The 22473-nt window shown below is 40.1% G+C and overlaps 2 protein-coding genes across 32 annotated transcripts in view; one reads left to right on the top strand and one right to left on the bottom strand.

The window, feature by feature from the left end:
- MANBA (mannosidase beta) overlaps positions 1-21673 on the top strand; it is a 72240-nt gene extending 50567 nt beyond the window's left edge. For 3 of the 24 annotated variants that reach the window (XM_046940856.1, XM_040699902.2, XM_046940857.1), the window contains exons 14-21: positions 630-774; positions 6406-6548; positions 7591-7848; positions 10036-14150; positions 15545-17092; positions 17771-17875; positions 18259-18426; positions 21346-21673. In XM_046940856.1, the coding sequence (XP_046796812.1) occupies positions 630-774; positions 6406-6548; positions 7591-7848; positions 10036-10260 (771 nt within the window). In that variant the 3' untranslated portion in view covers positions 10261-14150; positions 15545-17092; positions 17771-17875; positions 18259-18426; positions 21346-21673. Of the gene's footprint in view, positions 1-629; positions 775-6405; positions 6549-7450; positions 7849-10035; positions 14151-15544; positions 17093-17770; positions 17880-18258; positions 18427-21257 lie in introns of those variants that run through there. The other 21 variants (XM_040699887.2, XM_040699896.2, XM_040699894.2 and 18 more) reach the window with 21 other exon arrangements.
- Positions 18008-22473, bottom strand: part of NFKB1 (nuclear factor kappa B subunit 1) — a 57566-nt gene continuing 53100 nt past the window's right edge. For 7 of the 8 annotated variants that reach the window (NM_001396395.1, NM_001396396.1, XM_046939919.1 and 4 more), the window contains 6 exons: positions 22371-22473; positions 21364-21491; positions 20431-20500; positions 19922-20094; positions 19618-19795; positions 18008-18868 (listed from right to left, as the gene is read on the bottom strand). In NM_001396395.1, the coding sequence (NP_001383324.1) occupies positions 18681-18868; positions 19618-19795; positions 19922-20094; positions 20431-20500; positions 21364-21491; positions 22371-22473 (840 nt within the window). In that variant the 3' untranslated portion in view covers positions 18008-18680. The other variant, XM_046939920.1, reaches the window with a different exon arrangement.

Below are 22473 nucleotides of genomic sequence, written 5' to 3'. Positions count from 1 at the left end.
AGTTGACAAAGTTTTTGATGTTTGAGAGCTTCTGTCAGCAAGTTTTATATTAAACCGAAACAGCTGGAGAACTTTAAGCACTGATGACAAGAGAACAAGGATAGATGATGCTGTGAAATTGAAAGCAGGGGTAAAACTTGCAGTTAGGTTGCACTCTTGCACTCAGAAAGCTATGGGAGTTTCTGCAGGGTGAAGTCTGTAGAGGCATTACTAACAAGTTTAACAATTTAAGAATACCAGAATCGTGAAAATGACAAGGAGAGTAAAGTTGGCTCTCATAGTTAACTGGAAGTGTAATCTTTATTCTTTAGGACAACTCAAAGGTAACTTTTTCCTTCATTTTGTGACTTCTTTAATAAGTTCCCATTCTAGTTAATACTCCTTGTGATGACAAAACTGGTTATTTAGCTTCTGTTGAGAACTTGGCCAATGCAAAATTATACAAAGTGTTATTTAAAGATAGATGGGGAAGTTGGGAAGAAATGTGAATGCAGGTGAGAAAAGATTGCTCTTTGGGTGCACAATTTTGAATATATTGCTGCGAAGTCTGTGTTATACGTGAGTAAATGCATATTTTGAAAGTAAAGTACAGTAAAATAACTATGTTTTTTTAATGTATTTGACTCAAGGTGATGCAGGCTCAATGCGTAAAAACAGAAACCGAATTCTATCGTTCTAGTCGAAGTGAAATAATCAGGGGAGAAGGACACACAATGGGTGCTCTGTATTGGCAACTCAATGACATCTGGCAGGCACCTTCGTGGTCTTCCTTGGGTAAGTTTTGCAACAGTCTGATAAAATGTACCAACCAGTCCTTGGTTTCCTCAACTGGAAATATCAGAATAAGAAGTAAGGTTCTGCAGTTTCTCTTGGGTGACTTCTCACACTTTGTTTCTGTCCATCCTTTAGAAGTGCTTTCCAGAAGAGTGTTTTATAGAATCGTCCTACAAGTCTGCCAAAGAGGATAAGGAAAGAAGCAATTCCTTTACTATGGAAGTTTTGCTATTGAAGTTCAGATTTAGTAGCCACCAACTCATAGCCATGTTCTAGAAAGGCTTTGTTTAGAGAATTTAAAATCATATGTAACTCCTAATTCTTAAAACATGCTTTTCACACTTCTCCCAAGTAAATAAGGAAATCATTGAAGACCGATAAAGCTGTCTGCTAGGAAACAGTGATAGTTAAGAAGACTAGGTGTACAACCTCATTTTCCAGACAAATTTGTTTGTTTGTTTGTTTGTTTTTCCTCCAACAGAATATTTTTTTCTCTTGGAAATTTATGAGAAGTTCTGTTTCCAGAAGGGCCTGGAAATTCTTGATTGTATTGGTTGACTTAGCTGTCAACCCACCTTGTGACAAGGTGCACCCACCCACCTTGTGTGAGAATAGATGGAGCATGATAGGGAAGAGTAAGAAGGAGCACCTATATATAAAATTATGCTTTGCACAGTCATAATTTGGTGATTTTGTCCCCCCTGCCTCCTGTGGTAAAACAGTGAAAACAGCTCCCTTCAGTAGGCAGTAGTGCATTGTCAAAAATCTATGGAACCATGATCCTGTCCTGAGAGACTGGACATTACTATCTACTGGTTAGGCATCTAGATTTCTTCTGTAGTCAGTTGGAAGAGATGGTTATTGTGTCCACCACTGTCTGATAAGTGGAATGAATTATATTAGCCCTGCAGTATTTGCTTTTCATAGTACATCATATGATGCCTCTCACCCAGCATATAGCTTCTGAGAAGTTCTTTGTAGGAAAAGATAACTAGCTGAGGTTTGGTTTCTAACTTAATGTCAAGTGAGTTGAATCACACTTTGTGTCTTAATTATTCTGCTAATATGCTATTTAGCTAGACTACACATGATATCTCCTTTTATTCTTTATAATACATATTCTTTTTAGAACACAGGAGTGGAGTAGGAGGCATATGAAGAGGTAACTCACTTAGGCAGTAAGAAATAGGGAAGGAATGTGTGGTAGGAGAGAAGTGGTATGAGAAGTGGTCGTGTTTCATATTTGGAATGTTTTGTCTGGAAGTTATTTTGAAATGGAGGTGCTGTTCAATGACAGTTAAATAGGACTTTAGTTTTTTTTTATTGTTTTTTTTTCAATTTTTGTTATTCGTCAAATATTCTGGTTTTGAAAATATTTCCTTAAGAATTTTATGTGTGGTGAAATATGAATGGACTAGAAAAACCTAGGAGGTAGTGTGAAGTTCTCAATCTGTCCTTAAAAAAAAAAAAAAGTCATTTGGCCTTGTTTCAGAAACTTAGCTTACCATACCTTCTCTGTCTTATTTTTTGTTCTCTGCGAGTCATTTGTGCCTCTCACTTTTTAATATTCATCTAATCAAAGGAACAGCCACCAAAAGTGAAAAACAAAGCAGTAGAAGTAGCAAACTATTTTATTTACAGGGGTCCAACTATAGCATTCTTATTTCTGGACTTAAATGAGGAAAGAGAATGTCGTAATGCTCATTCTTGTGATTCTAGCAATGACTGTTCTTAGACTTTCAATGCCTCAGAATGAAGAAAGATGCTTGAAAAAATGCCTTTTTATAAAGACAGAGGTGTATTGATAGATGAAGTGTATATGTATATTGTGAATATGTATTTTCAAGTAGGAGCTGATGTCATTGTAGAAAATGTATCAAATACTTGAATTATTCATATGTTGTTGAAGTTAGCTTACAGAAAAGAAGCTTAGCAGAGAAGCAGCTGTCCCTTTGTTTTGTTCTATTTCCTCAGTGGAATGAGGAAAGGTTTAATATTCATTTAATTAGGCAGTGTAGTAGAGGGATTTTTTTTGAAATGCTAATAGCTGAAATTATGCAAAGCTTCAGATAAATTAGTTTTATTTGCACTTCAAAAACATGTTTCTGCGCCTTGGCACGGTGGTATCACTGAAATGCCTGTTATTTAAATCTGTTATTTCACAGAGTCCCATGGAAGTGGTTGTATAATTTCCTGTACCAAGCGGAAATGTTTCCTCATGAAACAGGGAGCAGATATCTCATTTCAACTCACTTTCTTAATGTTTACTTGGAATAAAATGAAAACAGTGCAGTATTTCTGTCAACTGTTCAGAATTTAACAGGTTATGCTGCAAGTGGATTTTGTTTGTTAGCACCTGTTTGAGAAACCCTTTGTGCCACATTGACTGCTTCAGCATTTGTGTTGACTGTTTTGAAGAGTGCTGTGATGTATGCAGCAATTTATCACTCTACCCCACAACTGTCACCTTAAGGTACCCAACTCAGTTAACATGAGATTCCCTTGAAGAGAGAACTGGCTTTTATTGCAGGTTCAATATTCAAAGCCCTTGGTGAACTGACACCATAACCTATTATGGAGAGCAATAGATCTGAACTCATGAGAGTGATGTGAGAAAAGAACTAGCTGCATGCTTATCAGGTTGCGTTTACTGGTGTGATTAATTGAAAATCTGTTCCAGGGAGAAGATCTGCTTGTTCTCACTCCTGCTGTGAGTGTAGAAAATTTCTGGGAACAGCCAGAAAAGGCTGGTGACATCTCTTTGCAAACCTAATTTTAGTTTCCTTTTCTGGAGTTTGGTATTACAAAGAATGCAGACACGTGTTATCACCAGGAAAAAAATGGGAAACTTGGATTTCTTCAAGAATCCATTTAAATGTTGAGGGAGGAGTAGAAGCAGAAGGAAAACCACTCCAGGGCTGTTTTAACTAACTTTGGACTGTTGCCTTTGTTATGCATACCTGTAACAGGAAGGTTTAAACCCAGAAATATCTCAGGATAGCTACTTGATGTCCAGATTTCTGGCATTCGTTTTTGGAGCAGGAGGAGTATTTTATATGCAACTTGTCTGATTTTTAAATCAATAAACACGACTCTGTGATGAGCTGAAAAATGTGATTTTTCTGTCAGTGAGCTTCTATGCTGTCTGAAGTTACTTCGATAGTATTACCAAGATCCTACTGCTGGAAAAGTTACCTTTGAAAGTCTCCATCTGTGTGAACCTGCTCCGGCAGTCTAGCTTTGTTCATAAAAGTGGCTGTAGGCTTTTCTGGGGAAGGATATGTCAACCTTAAAAGTTAATCTCAGGTAAGCAGACTAATGATGTTTGCAAACATTTTAAAACAAAAGCTATAGTAGTTGAACCCTAGAATGAGTTTTGATACGGTAAAAATTTTTAAGTGTGTGGCTTATTTGCTGTTGTTTGCCAATTGTGGGTGGGTTTTTTTTGTTGTTGTTTGCTTGGTTTTCTCCCTGCAAAGGTGCAATGCCAAGTTTACTCTGTATTGTTTTCTCTGCAGTACCAGTTATCTGAGGATCTCTGTATTTGCTGCCTAGGCAGAGAACCTGTTTTTCCTTTCAGTAGCTATTGTAATGTGGTTACATTAAGAAAATCAATCAGGAATTAAGGCACAGGGGAAATGGAGGGTCAGGCCCAGTAGAGGAGAAACAAGAATTTATATTATGCTAAGTTACAGAAACTGCTCCACTTCAATTATATTGTTTGTTTTCATACTTAAGACAGCGGAAGTCTAGATTTTCATCATGTTAATTAAACTGAAGAAAAAGCTCAAGTCAGCAGGCGCTGGAAACCTCAACCCATTTTGAGTGTCTTGCCTGTGCTCACGGAGGGCTCTGTCTGAGGCCTACAGTGAAAAGCATCTGTTGCACGACAGTTGGAACTCCTGAAAGTCTTGTGGCAGTCCTGAAGGTTTCCGAGATTTCAGACCCTCTCAGAGCCTGGGTTTGAGGGCAGCGCTCATTTCTCATACAAGGATGGCTGTTATTATTTTTCAAATAAGATACAGTCCAAATCTCTCATCTCTTCATACTTTATGGCCCAGAAAAATAATTTGTTTGCACTCCTTGGTTTTGGAGGAATTGCACTTCAGACTAGCAGTGCTTTCTACCAGGAGTTGTCCTGGAAATGAAACAACATGGCTTTGTTTGTGTGCTGAGTGGCACCAATATGCTCACAATGTCCATCAGTGCAGCAAACTGCCTGTTTTGAAGAAACTGTCCAGCCTCTTTTTTTTTTTTTTTTCAGGATTTGTCTCTTCAGTTTGCCCCAGTACAATTAACATGGATGCCAGTGTCATTTTGTTGGCAACAGTCTGATCTTATAACATAGTTCAGTTTTATATGAATTTTCCAGGCAGATTCAAGTTTTCTTGTCTGTTCATCCATCTAGCTAATTGTGAGCTTGCTTAAAACAAGGTGATGTGCAGGGTACTGAGCTGGAGCTAATGCACTTTGTTCTCCATGAAATTTGTTCATGTCTGTATGGAGTACAGGCTGAGCATGTTCAGGACTGCCTATGAAAGCCACAGACACACCCTGTCAAGACCTACATTGCTCTGGATATGAAGTCCTTGATTGTATGGTGTTTACAAGCAAAAAACACTGGGGTATTACTGGAAATACTTTTCCAGCGTCTCTGAACTTTAAACCTGCTGTATAAAACAAAGAACCAGGAGAAAAAAAAAAAAGTAGATATCTAAGTTTTTTTTTAATGAGAAAATGCATCTGACTTGCTGTTTTTAGTGCTATTTCAAAAACAGTTTAGCAAAGAGAATGAAAATGCTGACAGAAGATGCAAGGTAGAAAATAAATAGAGAAAGAAATATTTCTAAATGTTTTTGTGGCAGTGTTTCATCTGGCAAAGTTACTCTTTTTGGAGAGGAGACAGTTTATCACTTTTTTTTCTGGTCTGTTAACGATAGACTGTCAATATATTAAAAGTAATGAGGTATAGTTTTCCTTTAAACAGGCGAAGCAAACTGGCTTATCTACAGCATGTCTCCAGTAAATCCCACAGGGTGAGCTTTATTTCTAGACCTTGTCAAATTCATACTGCTGAACTCAGAGCTGTCCTTGGTTTGAATACTTGGGCTTAATTGCTCCTGGTCTTCTAGGGAAGAACTGAAAGGAGAACTGAGAAAAAGGGAAAAGAGTAATTAGGCAAACCATTGCGTCTATCTCCTTACGATGGTGGGTGTTGGTGGCAATGCCACTAGTGCCTGTGTCTTTGCCTGTATTCTCAACAACGTAGAAGGTCTAACTGCTTGCTTAACATGTACTGTGCTGTGTCAGTTCTGTTAAGGTCTCTCATGTTTGAGGCTTTCTGTAATTGAATGACAGCATACCAATGGTAGGACTAAAACTTTTTTAAAAATCTGACATTTTGGCAAAGCTCGAAAAAATCTTTAAAGAGCATCGAATTCATTCCAGAGGAGAGCCATGCCTGGAAGGAAACAAGATTAACTTTAGTCATCCTCTTTACCTGATAGGGTGAAAAGGACTGGAGGGGACATTATACTGCTAAAGCAGCACCTGAGAGCACAAGAAGGTATTGTGTGCCAAGGTAAAGTTGGATTTTTGTCTGAATCTTTCTCCCTTTTTACCCTTTCCCAGAGTATGGTGGAAAGTGGAAACTGCTCCATTATTTTGCCCAAAACTTCTTTGCCCCACTGCTGCCTGTGGCCTATGAAGATAATGGTGTGTTGTACATTTATGGTGTCTCAGATTTTCATACAGACCACAAGCTGACTTTGAAGGTAAGTGACACGTCTTCAATTACTCTCATGTCTCTTGCTAGAGAATGTCAGCTACTGAATACAGGAAAATTAAATGAACACATCTTCATATAGACAAAATTCTGTAAGTCCATTCCCCAACTAAACAGGATGCAGTTCACTTGTGAACAAAGGTCTCATGGTTGAAGTGGCAATTGATGGCCATGAATTAATAGTGACCATGAAGTAATTAAATTTAAAATCTTTGGTGGTAGGAGGAAAACTGCTTCTAAAACCTCAACCCTGGATATGGGGAGAGCTGATTTCAGGCTGTCTTATAGTACCCTGGGAAATGACTTTTGAAGGCATTGGACTCCGTCAGTGCTGGTCACTTAAGTATCACCTTCTGTGAGCACAGGAACAGGCAATTCCAAAATGCTTGATGTCAAGCAGGTGGGGCAGAAGGCTGGCTTGGCTGAACAAGGATCTTCTAGAACTTAGAAAAAGCTCTAGAAAAAGAAGGTGTATGGCTGCTGGAAGCAAGGTCAGGCAATGTGGGAAGACTACAGAGATGCTGTTTGCAGGGAGAACATTTGTGTGGCCAGAGCTCAGTTAGAGCTGAAGATGAGTTATGTCAGATAACACTGAGCAACTTTAAGAAAACCATTTGTTTGTCTTTTTAAATTGGGCAGAGGAACTTGAATGAAAGAAAAAAGTCAACAAATTAGTAGCTTAGCAACTCCATTTTCCAGCACACCCCTGGCAGAAATGAGCAACCCCTTCCTTTCAAGGAACCTAGAGATTAAAACAAAAACAAAAACAAAACCTTTACAGATGAGAAGAGCAGAAGAGCAACAGATCCAGATTGACTGCAACATACATGTTGTTAGGTTTATGTAGTGGTCTTATTATTCAGTATTGATTGTTTAAATCTTTTCTTGTAGAGTTTCTTGCTACTAGAGGTGAAAATCATCCAGTACTGTCAGGAGAACATCTCTTCCAATGAGTGTCAGGAAACCTAGGATACTGGGTTGTTTTCAGAGATGTAATTTTTCTTGTGCTAAGCTTTGTGGTGTCTGAACAGGTCATTGTGAACTCCTGGAGTTCTCTGGAGCCAGTATGCACTCTTGTCAAAGATGGTGTGACTGTTAAAGCACAAAGTTCTTTTTCCATCTACAAGGAGTCCATAAATGCCTTGCTGGAAAGATGCAGAAATTGTACCAGGAAAAGCTGTGTTGTTTCTTTTTACCTTGTGGGTGAAGATGGACTCCAGAGTCCCATGAATCATCATTTCCTTTCATCCCTGAAGGATGCTGTAGGATTGGAAAAGACGCAACTTAGTGTAAGCCATGTTAAATTACTGTATTTGGTTTTGCTGATCCAAGTATTTTGAGTTGTTTGCCTCTTTTAGTTTCTGGTTCCACTGAATGTTTTGTCTCCTTAGTTGCAGTAATTTAGCTTCTATGTAGAGGAGTACAAAATCATGTGGTTTTTTTTTTTCTGTCACCATGTGCATATCTGAATAGCGCTGTTTTCTCCATGTATGTGTTTGTTGTTATGTTTTTTTTTTTTTTTTTTAAATAATGAAGTCTCCATTTCATTTGTCTTGTCTATCTTTCAACTTACTGCTGTAGCATTACTCCCTTCATTCTTCTTGTCTCCAGACAGCAAATAGCATTGTGGCAAAGTGTTTTTGGCTTGAAAACGTCAGTGTAGGTTGGTACAAGGTCAAGGTAGTTCAGTTGAGCTGGAAGTACTTTAGTGTGGACAGTATTTCCTCTTGAAATGCTCAAGCTCTTTTAGATCAGTGTAACATTGCTAACATGCAACATTGCGTACTCATTTCCTTGTTCTACAAATCCCTGCCCTCCAGGCATGGGGCTAAGGTTTACCTAACGGTGATTGTTAAATAATATCTGTAAAGTGTGGCAGTCTTTTGAAAAGAGACAAAAGCATTAAAGTGTTCCATGTTTGCTTACTCCATTTACTGCTTTTCCCTGCATTTCTCCCATTCCTTGCAAGCTTACTTCTATGTAAGTATATGCAGGCTTGCTCTGTGTGTGTGTGTACATACTCACGCACACACACAGATTTGGTTAAGCTTCACTTTTCAGTATGTAAATCACACTGTGAAATTCTTAGTCAGCAGAGTGGCTGAATGGGGACCTGTGTGTTCTCACATGTGGCTTCCAGACTGCAGCCTTGCTCTTTAGTGCTAAACTAAACAAGGGGAGAATAGAGGTCTTTAATCTCTTTAAATCTAGACCAGCATAATTGCTTTACAAAAAGAAAATGGGCTAGATTTTCCCCTCTTATCTCTTTGATGGCAGCAGGGCCTGCTTTCTGAGTATACAAAGGAAAGAAACCAGGCTGGTTTTTATTTATTTTTTTCAGCTGGTGGCACAATCTGGAGTCTGAGTCATGATGGGATTTTTTTTTTCTTTTTTTTTGAGGATGACATCACCAATAATAAAAGCTCTGCAACTGGAGCACTGCTGGGAAATTTCATGCCTTTTTCCCATGGCTGTGTTGTATCCGCAGTAGCAGCTAGTAAGGATAGCTAGCAGGGATAAATGCAGAGTAGTTATTTTAAGAACATATGCAGCTGTGATTTACAGAATATTTCTGTTTCATGAGAAGGTGGTGCTCCTATATGTAGTTACTAATAATCTAACTAGACTTTCAAATATATTGCTAATCCAAGTGTTACCCTTCATTGTGCTGCTTACTGTTTCTTCAGTAAGCACAAAATACAAACCACCTGTGCTTAAAAATTAAGAGTTGTTTTTCTTTTAAGCAGGATGTGTTTTTTGCATTGTTTGCTCTCTACATATTGGTATTTAAAAGCAATGTAGCATAACGTTTCTTGACAGGGAATGGAGACCACTCCATGAAAATGCATCCTGTTTGTGCTTTTAAGCCTAAGAGAGACTAACTACTGATAGAAGTTAATATTAGGCCTTGTTCTGATATTTCACAACATAACTGACTTTTCTATGTAGCATAAAGACTTCACTGCCCTATTCCATTAGGAAGAGGTGACCTTTTGTGTTGCTGTGACTTTTACCATCTTTTGCATCTATGTGGTTCTATTACTGATGTAATCAAAAAGACCAGCTACTTTAGAGCATAAATTTATAGGTTATACGTGAAGTATTTAGGTAAAGGGGGAACTCCACAGTAGATCATCGCAGTAAGTTTAGGATACAAGTTCTGAGATCATATTACTATTTACTTGGTAATTTTCAAAAGAAGATAATGAAGTAAAAACACTCCTTAGCATTTTTAACAATCTGTGTTATTCTGAAGAAAAGCTATCATCAATATTTGCAATTTTTGCGTGATTGTTATGTATTTGACCTTCTAGCTCCAGAATATATTTCAATAGAAGAACAGGAAAATAAGAATAACTTTAATCAAATATGTTGTTTCAGTCTGTTTTAATCACAAACAACTCTTTCACAGTTTGATTGTAACTGGTTGTTCTTAATAAGTATGTTTTTTATTTTTATTTATTTTTTTCTTCCAGGCCACTGTATCCCAACAAGATGATGTTTATCTGTTTGATCTTCAGACTACTGCTATTGCTCCTTTTGTTACGCTGGATGTAGGGAGTATAAAGGGCAGGTTTAGTGATAATGGTTTCCTCATGATGGAAAAGAAGAAAGTGGTTATTTTTTATCCTTGGGAGCCTACCAGTGTTGAAGAACTAGAAAAGTCATTTACCTTGACATCTTTGATGGACGTTACCTGATGATTTTGTTCCAGACGACAAGACGGGGAGAGGAAAAGCTTGGAAGAATTTGACTGTAGTTGAGGTGACCTACGAGATGAAATGACTGAATGTTTTGTTCTGTCATGTGTGAATTTTAACTGCTGGTTCAATGTAAAGATACCAACACCACAGCTTGCTTATAATATATGTGATGCATTGAAAGTAAGGCTTTCTCAGGTAATTGGAGAATTACATCCCACACAAAATGAGAGGGGTTAGTCAGTATATGAGTCTTCCAATTCACATAAAAGAAATTACTGGGTTGTAGTTCTCTCCTAAGTCAAAGACAATACAAATATGTGCCTCTAGACTGTGTTTGTAAAAATATATATTTTTTCCACTTTCACAATACTATAAGTGAAAAATCATCCTAGAACTACCAGAAGGTAAGGAGGAAGGGCAGGGAATGAAGCTGAGACCACCTCCATAGGCCCACCAAAAGAGTTGAACAGTGCATTTTTCTCACCAGGCTCCCTCTTAGAGTGGTTTGTTTCATCTACAGTAGTCCTTGCCCCATTGGATCTATGGGTGTCACTCTGGTCCTGCCTGCCTCCTGCAAGGAAGGCTTCTTAGTAAGCCTGAAATCTATCAGACATCAGCAGGTCTGTTCTTGAATCCCAAAGTAGAATGATATACAAGAATTGTTTTCTTGTCTCTTCTCACTGGCCAGCTCAGTGCCCTGGAAGTAGTCCAGGCTGTGGCTGGCTGTACTGTGAGCATAGAAGAAGCAGTTGTCAGCTCCAGCCACCCCAGAGGGCTCTGGCATCTTGCTGTAAAGGAACAGGAGCATGAGAAAGCAGCTGGCCAGCACCAAATGTATGATGGTGTTCACTGGCAGCATCCTTGCTCCAAGCATGCCACCCTCATGGTGCAACCTTGAGAGGCGTCCTTGAGGGCAGATCCTGCTGTACAGATTATTGCCATGCAGGAGAGGTCATGGAGCTCTCTGTCTGCTCACCATTTATGGGGTAAGATTGTCTCAGAGTCATATTTTGTTTTTAGGTGTATGCTCCACTGGCTCTCGGTTGTTGAACCAGGTGTTTGCTATCAATTCTTTTACCCCCTCCTAGTCTTAGACAGATTTGTGGTCATTAATCTGGTTGCTTGTGCAGGGCCTTATTTGTGAGGCCAGGCTGAGGAAGAAAGTTGGGAGAAAGAAAGAAGGGGAAAGCACACCATCGCATGAGGCTGCTGCTCTTTGCGTGCCACTGCCTCATTTAAGTCCCTCTGCATGCTCCTCGTGGCAGTGGCAACAGGGGGCCTGGAGGTGTTCAAGAAGCACGTAGATGTGGTGCATAGGGACATGGTTTTAGTGAGCATGGTGGTCACAGGTTGATGGATTTCTAAGATCCAACCAACCTTAATTATTATATGGTTCCTAGACAACTGCAGCCCCAAACTCATTTTGGGGCTCATGTGGATTCCTGCTTAGTGTGGCATGGTACGAGATGTGGCTGTCTGTGAGAAAAGGAACGAGAGAAAAGTTGGCAAAGGTGCAAAGAGAAAGGAAGCAATAGAGAAAGTAAATGGTTATTGAGAGGACCACAAAGTTAGAATTTTCTCCTTTTTCTCTGCTAAATGCATAGTGCAGGGACTGATGTTCTCACTTGTGCATTGCTGCTACCTCTTGGCACTCCTTGTGAGTGGCCTGTGTCCCACTCTGGGCCTCCTCTCCTTTCAAAGGAATTGGCTTAGCTTTGTTTATCTAGCAAATTGTGTCATAATTCTGCTTTGTGTGTGTTTGTTGTTAACCTCTTGTGTGTATGTTATCCCCAAAATATTATGTGGACATCATCAAAGGAAATCCTGAACATCTTCAATTTGTTTCTTTGTGTATACCTTTCCTGTTGAAGACACTGCTTACTCATGATTAGATCTGGGGGTCCGTTATGTTCGTTAGTCCATACAGAGTGATTGTGCATCACCTTTTACTCTGTTTCTGAATAAGTTGTTCTTAAAATGTTTAGGCTTCCCATGGAAATGTCTCACGTAGGCATTTAAAAACAGAAAATAAATGTGCTTCAGTGCAGGGGCTACAGTGGTCTGTGGAGATGATAGCCAGAGGGTTTGGTTATCTGGAAGTCCAGGTCACCAAGCTGTGCTGCAGGCAGGTTGCTAAACATCAGGCTCTTCTTTCAGATGTGATTTGAAATGCAGCTGAGGTCTTGCTGGGGTTCCATGGGGAACCCGTCACAGTGCAACCACAGTATGCATTTTCCTGCATTTTTCTACTTTACAGTAGAAAATGTCTGAACAAGCTGTGCTGGTGACATCCACCTCTGAAGTGATAGCACCATGTAGATGATATTTGCTGGGGTGTGGAGTGCACACAGGGAGAATGGTTGTGTGTCCCATTGGTCGGTTAGAAAAATTGAAGCAAAGGGTTGCTTTGCTGTAGTGGCTGCAGTTTTAATGGGCAATAGATAAACATCTTGGCAGGTGCTTGGTGATCTGCAGCTGTTTTTGGAATGGGTCATTAAGCAAAACAGAAATAGTCCTGAGGAAGAGGAAAAACTTGAACGTGAAAGAGAAATGATGAATGGTATTTCCTTACAGCTGCTTTACTAGGTCATCAAAACAGCTAACTGAGTTTTGGAGGTCTTTTCTGATTCGAGAGTTGTTAAAAGAAGATGTGAAATACATAAAATATGTTTATGTGCCAGTATTTATAGATTATGTTAAGTAAATAGGGAAAATGATAGCCACGAATAAAACCTTACAGAAAATGCATGCATTGATAACCTCATGTAAATGGTACATGAGAGGCACCCTGGGCCAAGAATAGAAGAAAAATTCTTTAGATTTTTCAGTGGCATGGAATCCTAACAGCAATAGAGCCCTATATAAGGTAAGGATGGAAAAATGTAACCACTGTGCAGAAAATATGGGATAAATATTATTAATAAATACTACTGCAGCATATTAGGAAAAGAATAGGTTAGTCAATATCTTCCCATTTTGCTTTGATGTAGAAATGTCTCTTCGAGGAACATCTAGCTAGAATTTCAAAATGGTGCTTAATAGCATTCGATAAATAAAACAGACAGAATTACTTGCTTCAAAGAATATTGAGAGGGCTATCTTAAGACCAATGATATTTGTTCTAAGTGCCTCTTGGAATATAAATGCAATTTCAGAGTCATAGAAGAGAGCTTTTGGATTTCTAGAAGCTATAAACAATGAACCTGGACAGCTGTGAACTTGTTTGGCCTGCCATGAATTTCAAGCAACATCATGAAAGTTATGATGTGGTTCATCAATAATGGAAATGGCTGTGCAACCGGTGCCCATCTGCAATGCTATACAGAAAAGTGCTCTTCTATAATGTTTTTTCTTGCTGTTATGTTTTGCAGTTACCAGATTTCTGAAGGCCAGAAGCACCCTAATTCTGTGTCTGTTCTTTCTCCCTGGAAAGCTGGTACTGAGCACTGTGTACTGCTATAGAAGATTTACGATTGCTTAACCCCAAATACTTGGTCTCAAAGCTGAATTTAATGGAGGAGGTTCCCTTCCATTATAATCTTAATATCCTTAATATGTTCTTTTGGTTTAGTGGTGTTTCAGCAGGTTTGTATTTATAGGTGCTATTTTCCTTGCTCCCCACTGCAGCAGTGACTGTATATCTACCTTGGTTGACTATTATCCCTTGGTGCTTTTGCTGTGATATACTTAATTACATCGTTCTGCTTTTGTCTCAGATCAGGGCAAGGACAAATACACAACAGTGAAGAAATCTTTGGAGTATCCATCCTATCTGCACATCATCCATAGCCATCTGAGTGCTGTTGCAGCGGCTCAACTGCACTTGTATTGCCGGGTGTATCTGATGGGTTGAGGATCGGCAGTGGTTGGATTAGGAAAAGCAATTGGTGAGTGTCATGGTGCTTGTCTGCAGTGTTGTTCAATTACTGGTGGCCCTATCAGCATTCTTTCAGCATGTAGCCTTGCAGTACTTTGTTTAAGGGATTGCTGAGCTTGCTCATGCTGATGTTTTTTCTAATGGATGAAGACTGCTTCCCTGCCAGGCTCCCGCTGGGCTGTTCTCCACAAATGACAAAAGCAGCTGTCAGAGTTCCCTTCAGCAGGAGCCATGACCAGAACCCTGCCAGAACAGAACTTGGGAGCAGCTTTTGGTAGAAAGCTGTATGGTGTCAACTAAGGCGATGTCCTAAAACTGGTCTCTGGCCCTAACTTTGCTCTGAACTCCTTCAGGAGCTGCAGAGATGGTCTGTCTGATGGTCAGGGAGCTGCAGAAGACACCTCTTTGTTGATACTTTCTGCCACACAAGGAAGGCTTTTTCTTCTTTTTCAATTTATTTATCTATTTATTTATTTACTCTGTGTGTGTGTGTGTGTGTGTGTGTGTGTAAGTTTACTACCAGCCATTTTTGGAAGCTTTTCTGGGTTTTATATCTCTGGTTTTCAAGAGGTGTGTACCTAGAATTGCTCTCCAAATACGTAGCTCTTTGTCAGTCTGCGTTACCTGTTGCTTGCATAGCTCCCAGGGCCTGAACAATTTGTCTGCTTTAGAGGCACATCTTTCTTTAGCACTTCTATTTCTGTCAGTACCACTTCTGTCTTTGGAAGTGTATAACAGAGTCACTTCACTGACCTATAGCACCATCAGTTGCAAGGGAACAGGAAAGCGGGTTTCTTGTTCTCAGAAAGGAACAGTTGGGGCTTGTAGCTTATGAGCCAGCCTTTACGTTGCTGGAGTCTTTGTTTTCTTTTCTTACCTGCTGAGGGAGAAGTTGAGTAAACCAGGACCTTGTTGTTTCAAGGTTTAAGGGCAAGTTCCAGTCAAGGAATTGGGTTAACATAGTTGTCCTTTTCAATCAGATGTCAGAGGATAGTGAAATGAAAGTCCCCGTTCGGTGTATTTAGGGATAGAGAAACAAGTCTCAAGTGAAAAATGCAGAACCTTAACTATTTCTTGGTTTCATCTCTGTCAACACTGAGAAAAGGCTATTGTATGTGGCTGCTGCAGGCCACAGGCTAACTGACAGTAAGTCAGTCGCAAGTATTCGCAGTATATAATGAAACCCACAGATCTGCTTGCACAGTTCTGTGTTGTGAAAGTAGCATGGCTAAATGGATGATGGAAAACTTTTTACAGTTGGTTTCCCCACTGACTCATTGAAGTCAGGGCTTTGGATAATGTACGCGCTGCAGCCTAGCTCTGAGCAGGGCATCACATTGCTTCACAACCCCGGATACAGAAAAGCATCTCCTGGAATTAACTTGTGCTGTCTTTCGCTTGTAGTTGTAGGAATCTTTTGAATCCTGCAAAAGTTTGGATGAAACCTGTGGCAGTCACTGCAAGACCGCTCTGCTTTAAGAGAATTGTGTGCTCCAGAAGAGCTGGAAGCTGTAAGTATTGGCATGTTGCGTCTCGAGCTTATGAATACTCACCACTGTTCCTTGTCACCTCAAGGGAGGGAAGGTTGCTTTTTTCCTTAATTCTAGGAAAACAGCACTTCACCAGCCCAGGAAAGGGAGAAAAGGCATTTCATACACCACTATAGGCTGGTAAACAAAAGTCACTGGAAACTCACAGCCATGGCAGACACTTTAAAAACAAGGTCAGTTGAACTTTCTAAATAGTCTTCTTTATGTCAAACAGAGAAGATCTGTAGTGTTCTGTTGTCACACCATATTTTTGCTCTGTTCCCTATTTCTGGTGTCTGTTAACGTGGTACAGTAGCAAAACAGTGCAGCAGATCCCAATTACTGCAAGTGCAGATTAGGTGTATTTCAGATTTAGATTCTTGCTGTGATTTATAATTCAGTAGTAAACTTGACTGAAAGTATCTAAAGGTTACACCTGTCTATAGACTGGGGGGGTGGGAGAGGGAAGTTTAATTAAATATCTTTGGAGGTATTTCTAGATGAATCTCTGCCAAAGGAACAGGAAGTGTGACTGGCACTCAGAGGGACAAGCCCACAGTGCAAGCATCTTGAGATGCCTGAAGTTGTTGGTATATGCATTTTGGCCCTTCCTCCAGCCTTGCTGTTCTATTCGCTAACAGCTGTGCACTCCAGGCTTCTTGCACAGTAATGCAGTAATGCTTGGAGTAAACAGGAGCTTGGCAGATTGCTGGAGCAGTTTTCCTGAAGGTTCTGCTGGGGATAAGTTAAAAGTAACTCCAGAAATTCTGTTTTGGCTGCTCCTGTACACGTTTAGAACAAACATAAACGTAGCTTTTCAGAACTTTAGTTAATAACAGCGTCTTGATTTTTGTTTCTTCAGGGGTAACATGGAGTAGAATAGGGACAATACCCTGTGCTGCAAGCCTGGAACTGTACTGAAGGAAAATATGAGTCAGCAATGATTAGTCCTTGTTACTACCCTGTGTTGGTGTGGTCAAGTCTTCTCTGTGCTGGGTGGGACGAGGTTTCTCCATAACCCAGTTATGCACAGGAGCTCTCAAGCAGTGAGCTTCTGGGTTCTCTCATTTGTTTGACCTGTCACACCTGGGGAACAGGAATAGCACTCCTTTCTCGCATAAGGTGACATGAGAATAAATCTGTGTCTAAGGTGAGCTAATGAGATGTATAAATCTCTCTTAGTGGTTACCTGTTAAGAAGAATACAGCTACTCAAAATGTTTCTGTTGAGACTTGTATGCATTGCTTATACTTTTCTCTTGTAGACCATGCTTCCTCTGTGCTTGCTTCTTCCTGCTACCTGCATGGAGGCAGCAGTGTGCTTGGGCACTTCCCCTTCAGCGTGGTGCCTGCCTCCTTCCATGTGCCAGAAGAACAAGGCTGTGTGCCCTGCAGAGGATGATCACCTGCTAATAAGAAAAAAGGTAAGGCAGAAAGAGCACAGCTGTGTGCATGAGCATTTTATTTGAATTATGCCAAGGTAAACATGGAGCTCTCCACTAAATTTACTCTGCTTGTTTAGAACTATATAAAAAAAAGATACAAATACCTCTCCCACTAGGCAGCCTGACACATGTGGTGCCCCACTGCCGGGTTCTGCCTCCTACTCCTACCTGCTTCTGCCAAACTGTGGGCCGTGCCTGTAACGCGTGCTTAAGATGCTGAAGTTTAAAGCAGATGGGAAAGGTTAAGACCTGACTCCAGAATTTTAGTGTTCCTCTTTGAGTTAGTGAGGCTACTTTCGTAATTTTCTACTGCTAACCAGCCAACCAAACAAAAAAAAAGGTCTGAAGCTTCTGTTGCTGCAAAGAAACCACAAGAAAAGATGCCAGCCTGCCACTTAAGTCACTTGAATATAAGGGGCCTCGGACATCTCTCCTATGCGTTGCGTGATGGCTAATCTGATGATGAGCTGTTAGGCAGCATTTGGTCATGAAGCGCTTAAGAAAATACGGACCCAAGTGTATTTTTACCATTTTGTATCCTGTTTCTCTGGAATTAATGTGAAGTTACTTCAAAAGATTTTCCACTGATCAAGACTTAAAAGTGTTTGCTGTACAGTGTTTGCTGTAATGAATGGGAGTATTTTGTCTTATTTATAGTATCTCCTTTCCCAAGAACCGTATCCACGTTACTGAAGACTGAGGTGAGCCAAGAATCATCAGTGTGTCAAAAGCTCACCTTTGTGCCAAGAAAGCTGGCTCTGGGTAGGTAACTGACCTGACAGCACTCTGCATTGTTATAATTAAACCTGATAGCTGTTCAGAACTCAGTACTGAATCTCCTGTAAGTAACTGCACTTGGAAGTTATGTAAAAATCACAGCAAGCATAGACAAGATTTCATTTTGAGTTTTTATTATAAAAGTAAAATAAAAATAAGCTTTTAAAAAGCACACATTTTTTTAAAAGGAATTGATATAAAAAACTATTTACAAGTAGGAAATGCAAAACTTGATTTTTTTTTCATAAGAGTCACCAAAGATATGTTTAAATACATTATTTGAAATATACAAGATTCTTTTTTTTAGGATTCTTTTGTCTTCCAGAGTTGTCACTGTTGCAGTTAAAGTCACTGTTTTTCTTTGCCAGCGATTTTAGGAGCTTTTTCCAGACAACCGTACTGCAAAACTTCTGAAGGGAACAGCCAGAAACCATCCTTTGATTGCTGTGTGCTTTACCTCTTTGAATTAAGTGAGCTGATATTACACACTAACAAGGAGTGACTTTCATCTATAAAAGAAAATCCTCACAAACCAGGTGAGCTCCGTCAGTCCTGCAGTGTCCAGTCCTTTGTATTCATGTGGAGCCCTGGTTCTCAGTCGAGGCTTACAAATGAACAGTACTTGAGTAAGGAAGTGAGGTTGAGGAGTCGCCACTGGTTCAGGTTTGTGTGTGGTTCCTCCAATGCATTTCTGGTTGTGAATTTACTTCCCTCCAGCTGTGACAATACCAAAGTAATTCTAAATGTCAGGGTTGTTCCTGTAACTGCATATATTGCTAATTGAAGTTACCTAGTTAGGTATATAACTGCTTTGCACTGAGCTTTCCTGGCCGTAGCCCAGGGTCATCTTGCTAAGCGTTATGGATGACTTGCTGTTCAGAGAGTCTGAATAAGTAAAGCTCAGTTTGCGGAAGGAGGTCTCTACGCCGCTGTCACACGTGCTTTCAGGGTCTTGAAATTTGTGATTGTAAAGTTCACCTGAGAGAGAGAGAAGGGAAATCAATTAGTTTTACTTCAGCGACATCCTGAAAGGCCAGAGGAATACAAACCAATAGGTTACAACTCTTGTGTGAGAAAATAACTGTAGCTTTAGCTACTGCTATTGGAAAAGGCTGTGCTGTCAGCATAGGCTGAATGTTTTCAGATGAGCAGAGCAGGTGAGCTGATGCGCTGCTGTCAGAGATCAACTGCAGGCTGTGTTTGAGTGAGATATTGTCACTGCGTTGGAGTCAGGACTCTGCCTCAGTGTGGCAGCAGCAGGGCAAAAAAGTTCTCTGCATCTCAGATGCATGGACTGTGCAAGTATGCAGCTCCAGGATGAGGCTCCTAAAACTCTCATGTTATTTCACTTGCTGATTTCTCAGGTGTTTGTCTTGAACAATTTTCATCCAGTTATTAAACTGAGACTGAAATACAAAGCTGTCATCTGTGTAAGCTTCACAAAATAAGCACCCGATTGCAAGAGAACTGTATCAGAGTTAGTGAGAATAGTGAAGTCAGTGAGAAGAGAGAAGTGAATAGAACAGTCAGTGGTGTATTACAGAGCCGAGTGGTGTTTTTCTAAACATCTGTTTTCAAACAAATGACATTCATGTTGCAAAGCAGCAGAAATTCCTTTCCCCTTTAAGAATAGTCTAAAGAGGTAATATGTACAAACATACTTTTGAGAGTGAGGAGGGAGAACTAAAATGTTTTAAAAGCACTTGATGTTGTGCTGTTAATTTTACCTGTCTCTTCCTTTGCAAAACTGGTTGGTGATAATGAAGGAAAAGCTTCTATTGTGTTGTCCTCCTGGTGAGACTGCCTTTGTGAGCTAGATAGTGCTTTCTGAATTACTTCAATAGCTTCTGTGTGATCCATCTGTGTCAAAGCAGCGATCAGCTCTTGAACTGTACCTCCAGAAATCTAAGAGAGAAGACAGCAGATGTTCAGCTTCACCCTGGCTAAAATCAAAGCTGCAGTGTATCACGGTGCAGTACAACATTCAGTGCATGTCTGCGTGTTCTTTATAACTTGTTACAGCCATATTACCTTATAGTTATCCAGCAGAGTTTTTGAGGGTGAAGGGCTCAACCTGAAGGCATTATTAAGAATGCCAAGACCCAGCTTTTCTGCTAGAGTAGACCAGTTCTTGCTTGGATCAGGCGTTTCCAATAGCTTGTAAAGCTGCTGCTTGGAGCTTTCATTCAGCTCTCTCAGAGGGCCTGGGGAATGGAAAAATACATCTGTTATTTACACGAGTCACACACCAGTTCATTTCTAAGCAGAAGCAAAGCCAAATTTAAAAGTATCTATTTTAGCATCCATTGGTATTTACTAAAATATTGCTGTAATATTGAAAATGTACAAACTTGGGTCCTCGTGCCATGCTTCCTAACAGATTCTTGCTCATTCTAAGATTGCAGTGGTAGTGAGTACCTCTTCTCCCTCCCCACCTCCCTTACAAGCTGCTGCAGGGCAAATTCTTCTGCAAGCATACTTTCAGTACTCAGCTGTTCATTACCAAGGGGATGTTGCCAGGTCCTCTTTACAGACATTACCTTGTGACAGTAAATCCTCTGAAACTGCCGCTGCTGCTATGTAGGGTTTGCCATTTAATATGTCATACACCTAAGAGAATACATTCAATTTAGTATTTAGCAAAAACCTGGTTATTTGTCCATTATTTTGACAAGTTGCAGTAGTATTGTTTATACAGTGCTGTAAATCTGTAAATGGGCCTTTTTTTTAATCACAGAAAACCTGCATCTACCTTGAGGGATAAATCTAAGTTAATCTCCCTTGCTCTTAAGCTCTGTCATCTGGCAATTACTGTCAGAATACAGAAGCAGCCTGTGCAGTAAATAAGGGGCTGTACCAGTAGTTAAGTGGGGAGTTAGCAGCTCTCTACAATATTTCAAGCAAGTAATTTCAAGCAAAGCCTGGGCTAGATTTTCACCTTTTCAGTAGCACTGCCCACCCTAGCTCCATATGATCAGAGATGCTGGCTACTTATATGCTCACATCACGCCAGCTGCATGTACGTGGATACTGATGCTCAAACCGTGTAATCTAACCAAAGTTTAGGTAAGACACAAACGTCTATTTTCACTACATATCACCCAGTCTGCAGTTTTAAAGACCATGCAGCAAAGAAACGTATTACACAGTGTCTCACCCTGACTCTGTAGACCCTGAACGTGCACCTTAAGCACATGCTGCTCAGTCTGCTGGATTCTTTTCCATATTGACAACCCCAGTGCAACTACCTTGAAGAAATGCCTGTTCAATCCTGCTCAACAGAAGTAGGCTACTAAGAGGAGCTTTCTTTCAATACTACTTCACTGTTTCTTATGGCTCACTAAGTTTGTTTTTGATGTCACTTTAGGTGCTGTAGAAGTTTGTCGCCATTTAAATAACAATGAAATGAAACAAATTGGCTGAGAAAACTATGCTTTTTTTTTTTTAATACTAAGAGACAACAGAGCACGAACCTCCCAGTTGGCTGCCATATCCAGTGGTGTTGTTCCCGGTACGATTCCTTCATCATCATCATCATCATCTTTCACATCTTCTTCTACATCAAAGAGCGGCTCAAAGTTCTCAACGTGAGGATCTGCGCCTGGAAAATAAGTGTGCAAGAAATTTCTAAGGAAAGGCTTTTAAGCTGTTTTACATTGTGCCGTGGAAAAGCATTGTTTAAAAAGCTAAATTAGAAGGCTTGCAATTCAAAACTTAAAATAGATGTTCTAACTCAGAAAATCATGGGTTGTTTTTTTTTAAATAAACTGAAGTTAAATGTCATAACGTCCCCGTGTGTTCATCCATTATACAGATGGGGAAAAAATGACAAGCAGAGTGTTAAGGCCCAAAGAAAGAGTCTGAATATATAAACTGACTTCCAGTTCCATTCTTGGCTCACACAGAGCACAGAGATGTGATGAAGCTCTGGTGCAGGGCTTCCCTTTTGTAGTGTCAGAGAAAGCACGAGTGTTACTAAAAGACCAAGGACACAGCCAGAGCAGTGGGACGCTTGGATTTATGTTTCTAAAGAGAAATTCAGGTGTTAAGGGTTTAAACACAACTGAAAAAAACATTCTAATCCATAATCAAAACTAACTTTACTGTCATGATACAAAACTGGGGAGAAGCATCCTCAGTTTCTTTGCCTTTAAAGGAGTCCAACCCTCCTCCCAACTATAAAACCGGGTCTTTTGTCTGCTTCAGATATTAAAAAATATCTACAAATACCCCAAAACTTCCAAGAATGCTTGGGAACTATTTTTACTAACGCAGTTTTGCTTTGCTTTTTTTAGCCATTAGATGGTGCTAAAGAGTAGCAGAGCCCCTGGAAGGAGGACTTTCCCGAGGAGAAACAAGCCTTTGTGCTTTAACATCTGGTATCTTCTGCTCATTAAGAAGTTCAGACTTCTTTTTGCAGCCCCCTAACCTGAATTGGCACAGTTAAAGAGAACACTGCAACAACTATTTGATTGAATACCTGCTGCTTTGAGAACTGCTGCCAGTTTTGTGAAGCCCCTTCCAGCTGCTATGTGAAGAGGCGTTGTGCCATCGTACGTAGTGCTGTCCACATCTGCATCACC

The sequence above is a fragment of the Gallus gallus genome, chromosome 4 (genome assembly GCF_016699485.2).
Source record: "Gallus gallus isolate bGalGal1 chromosome 4, bGalGal1.mat.broiler.GRCg7b, whole genome shotgun sequence".
Taxonomy (NCBI): domain Eukaryota; kingdom Metazoa; phylum Chordata; class Aves; order Galliformes; family Phasianidae; genus Gallus; species Gallus gallus.
This window is presented reverse-complemented; position numbering and strand designations above follow the sequence as displayed.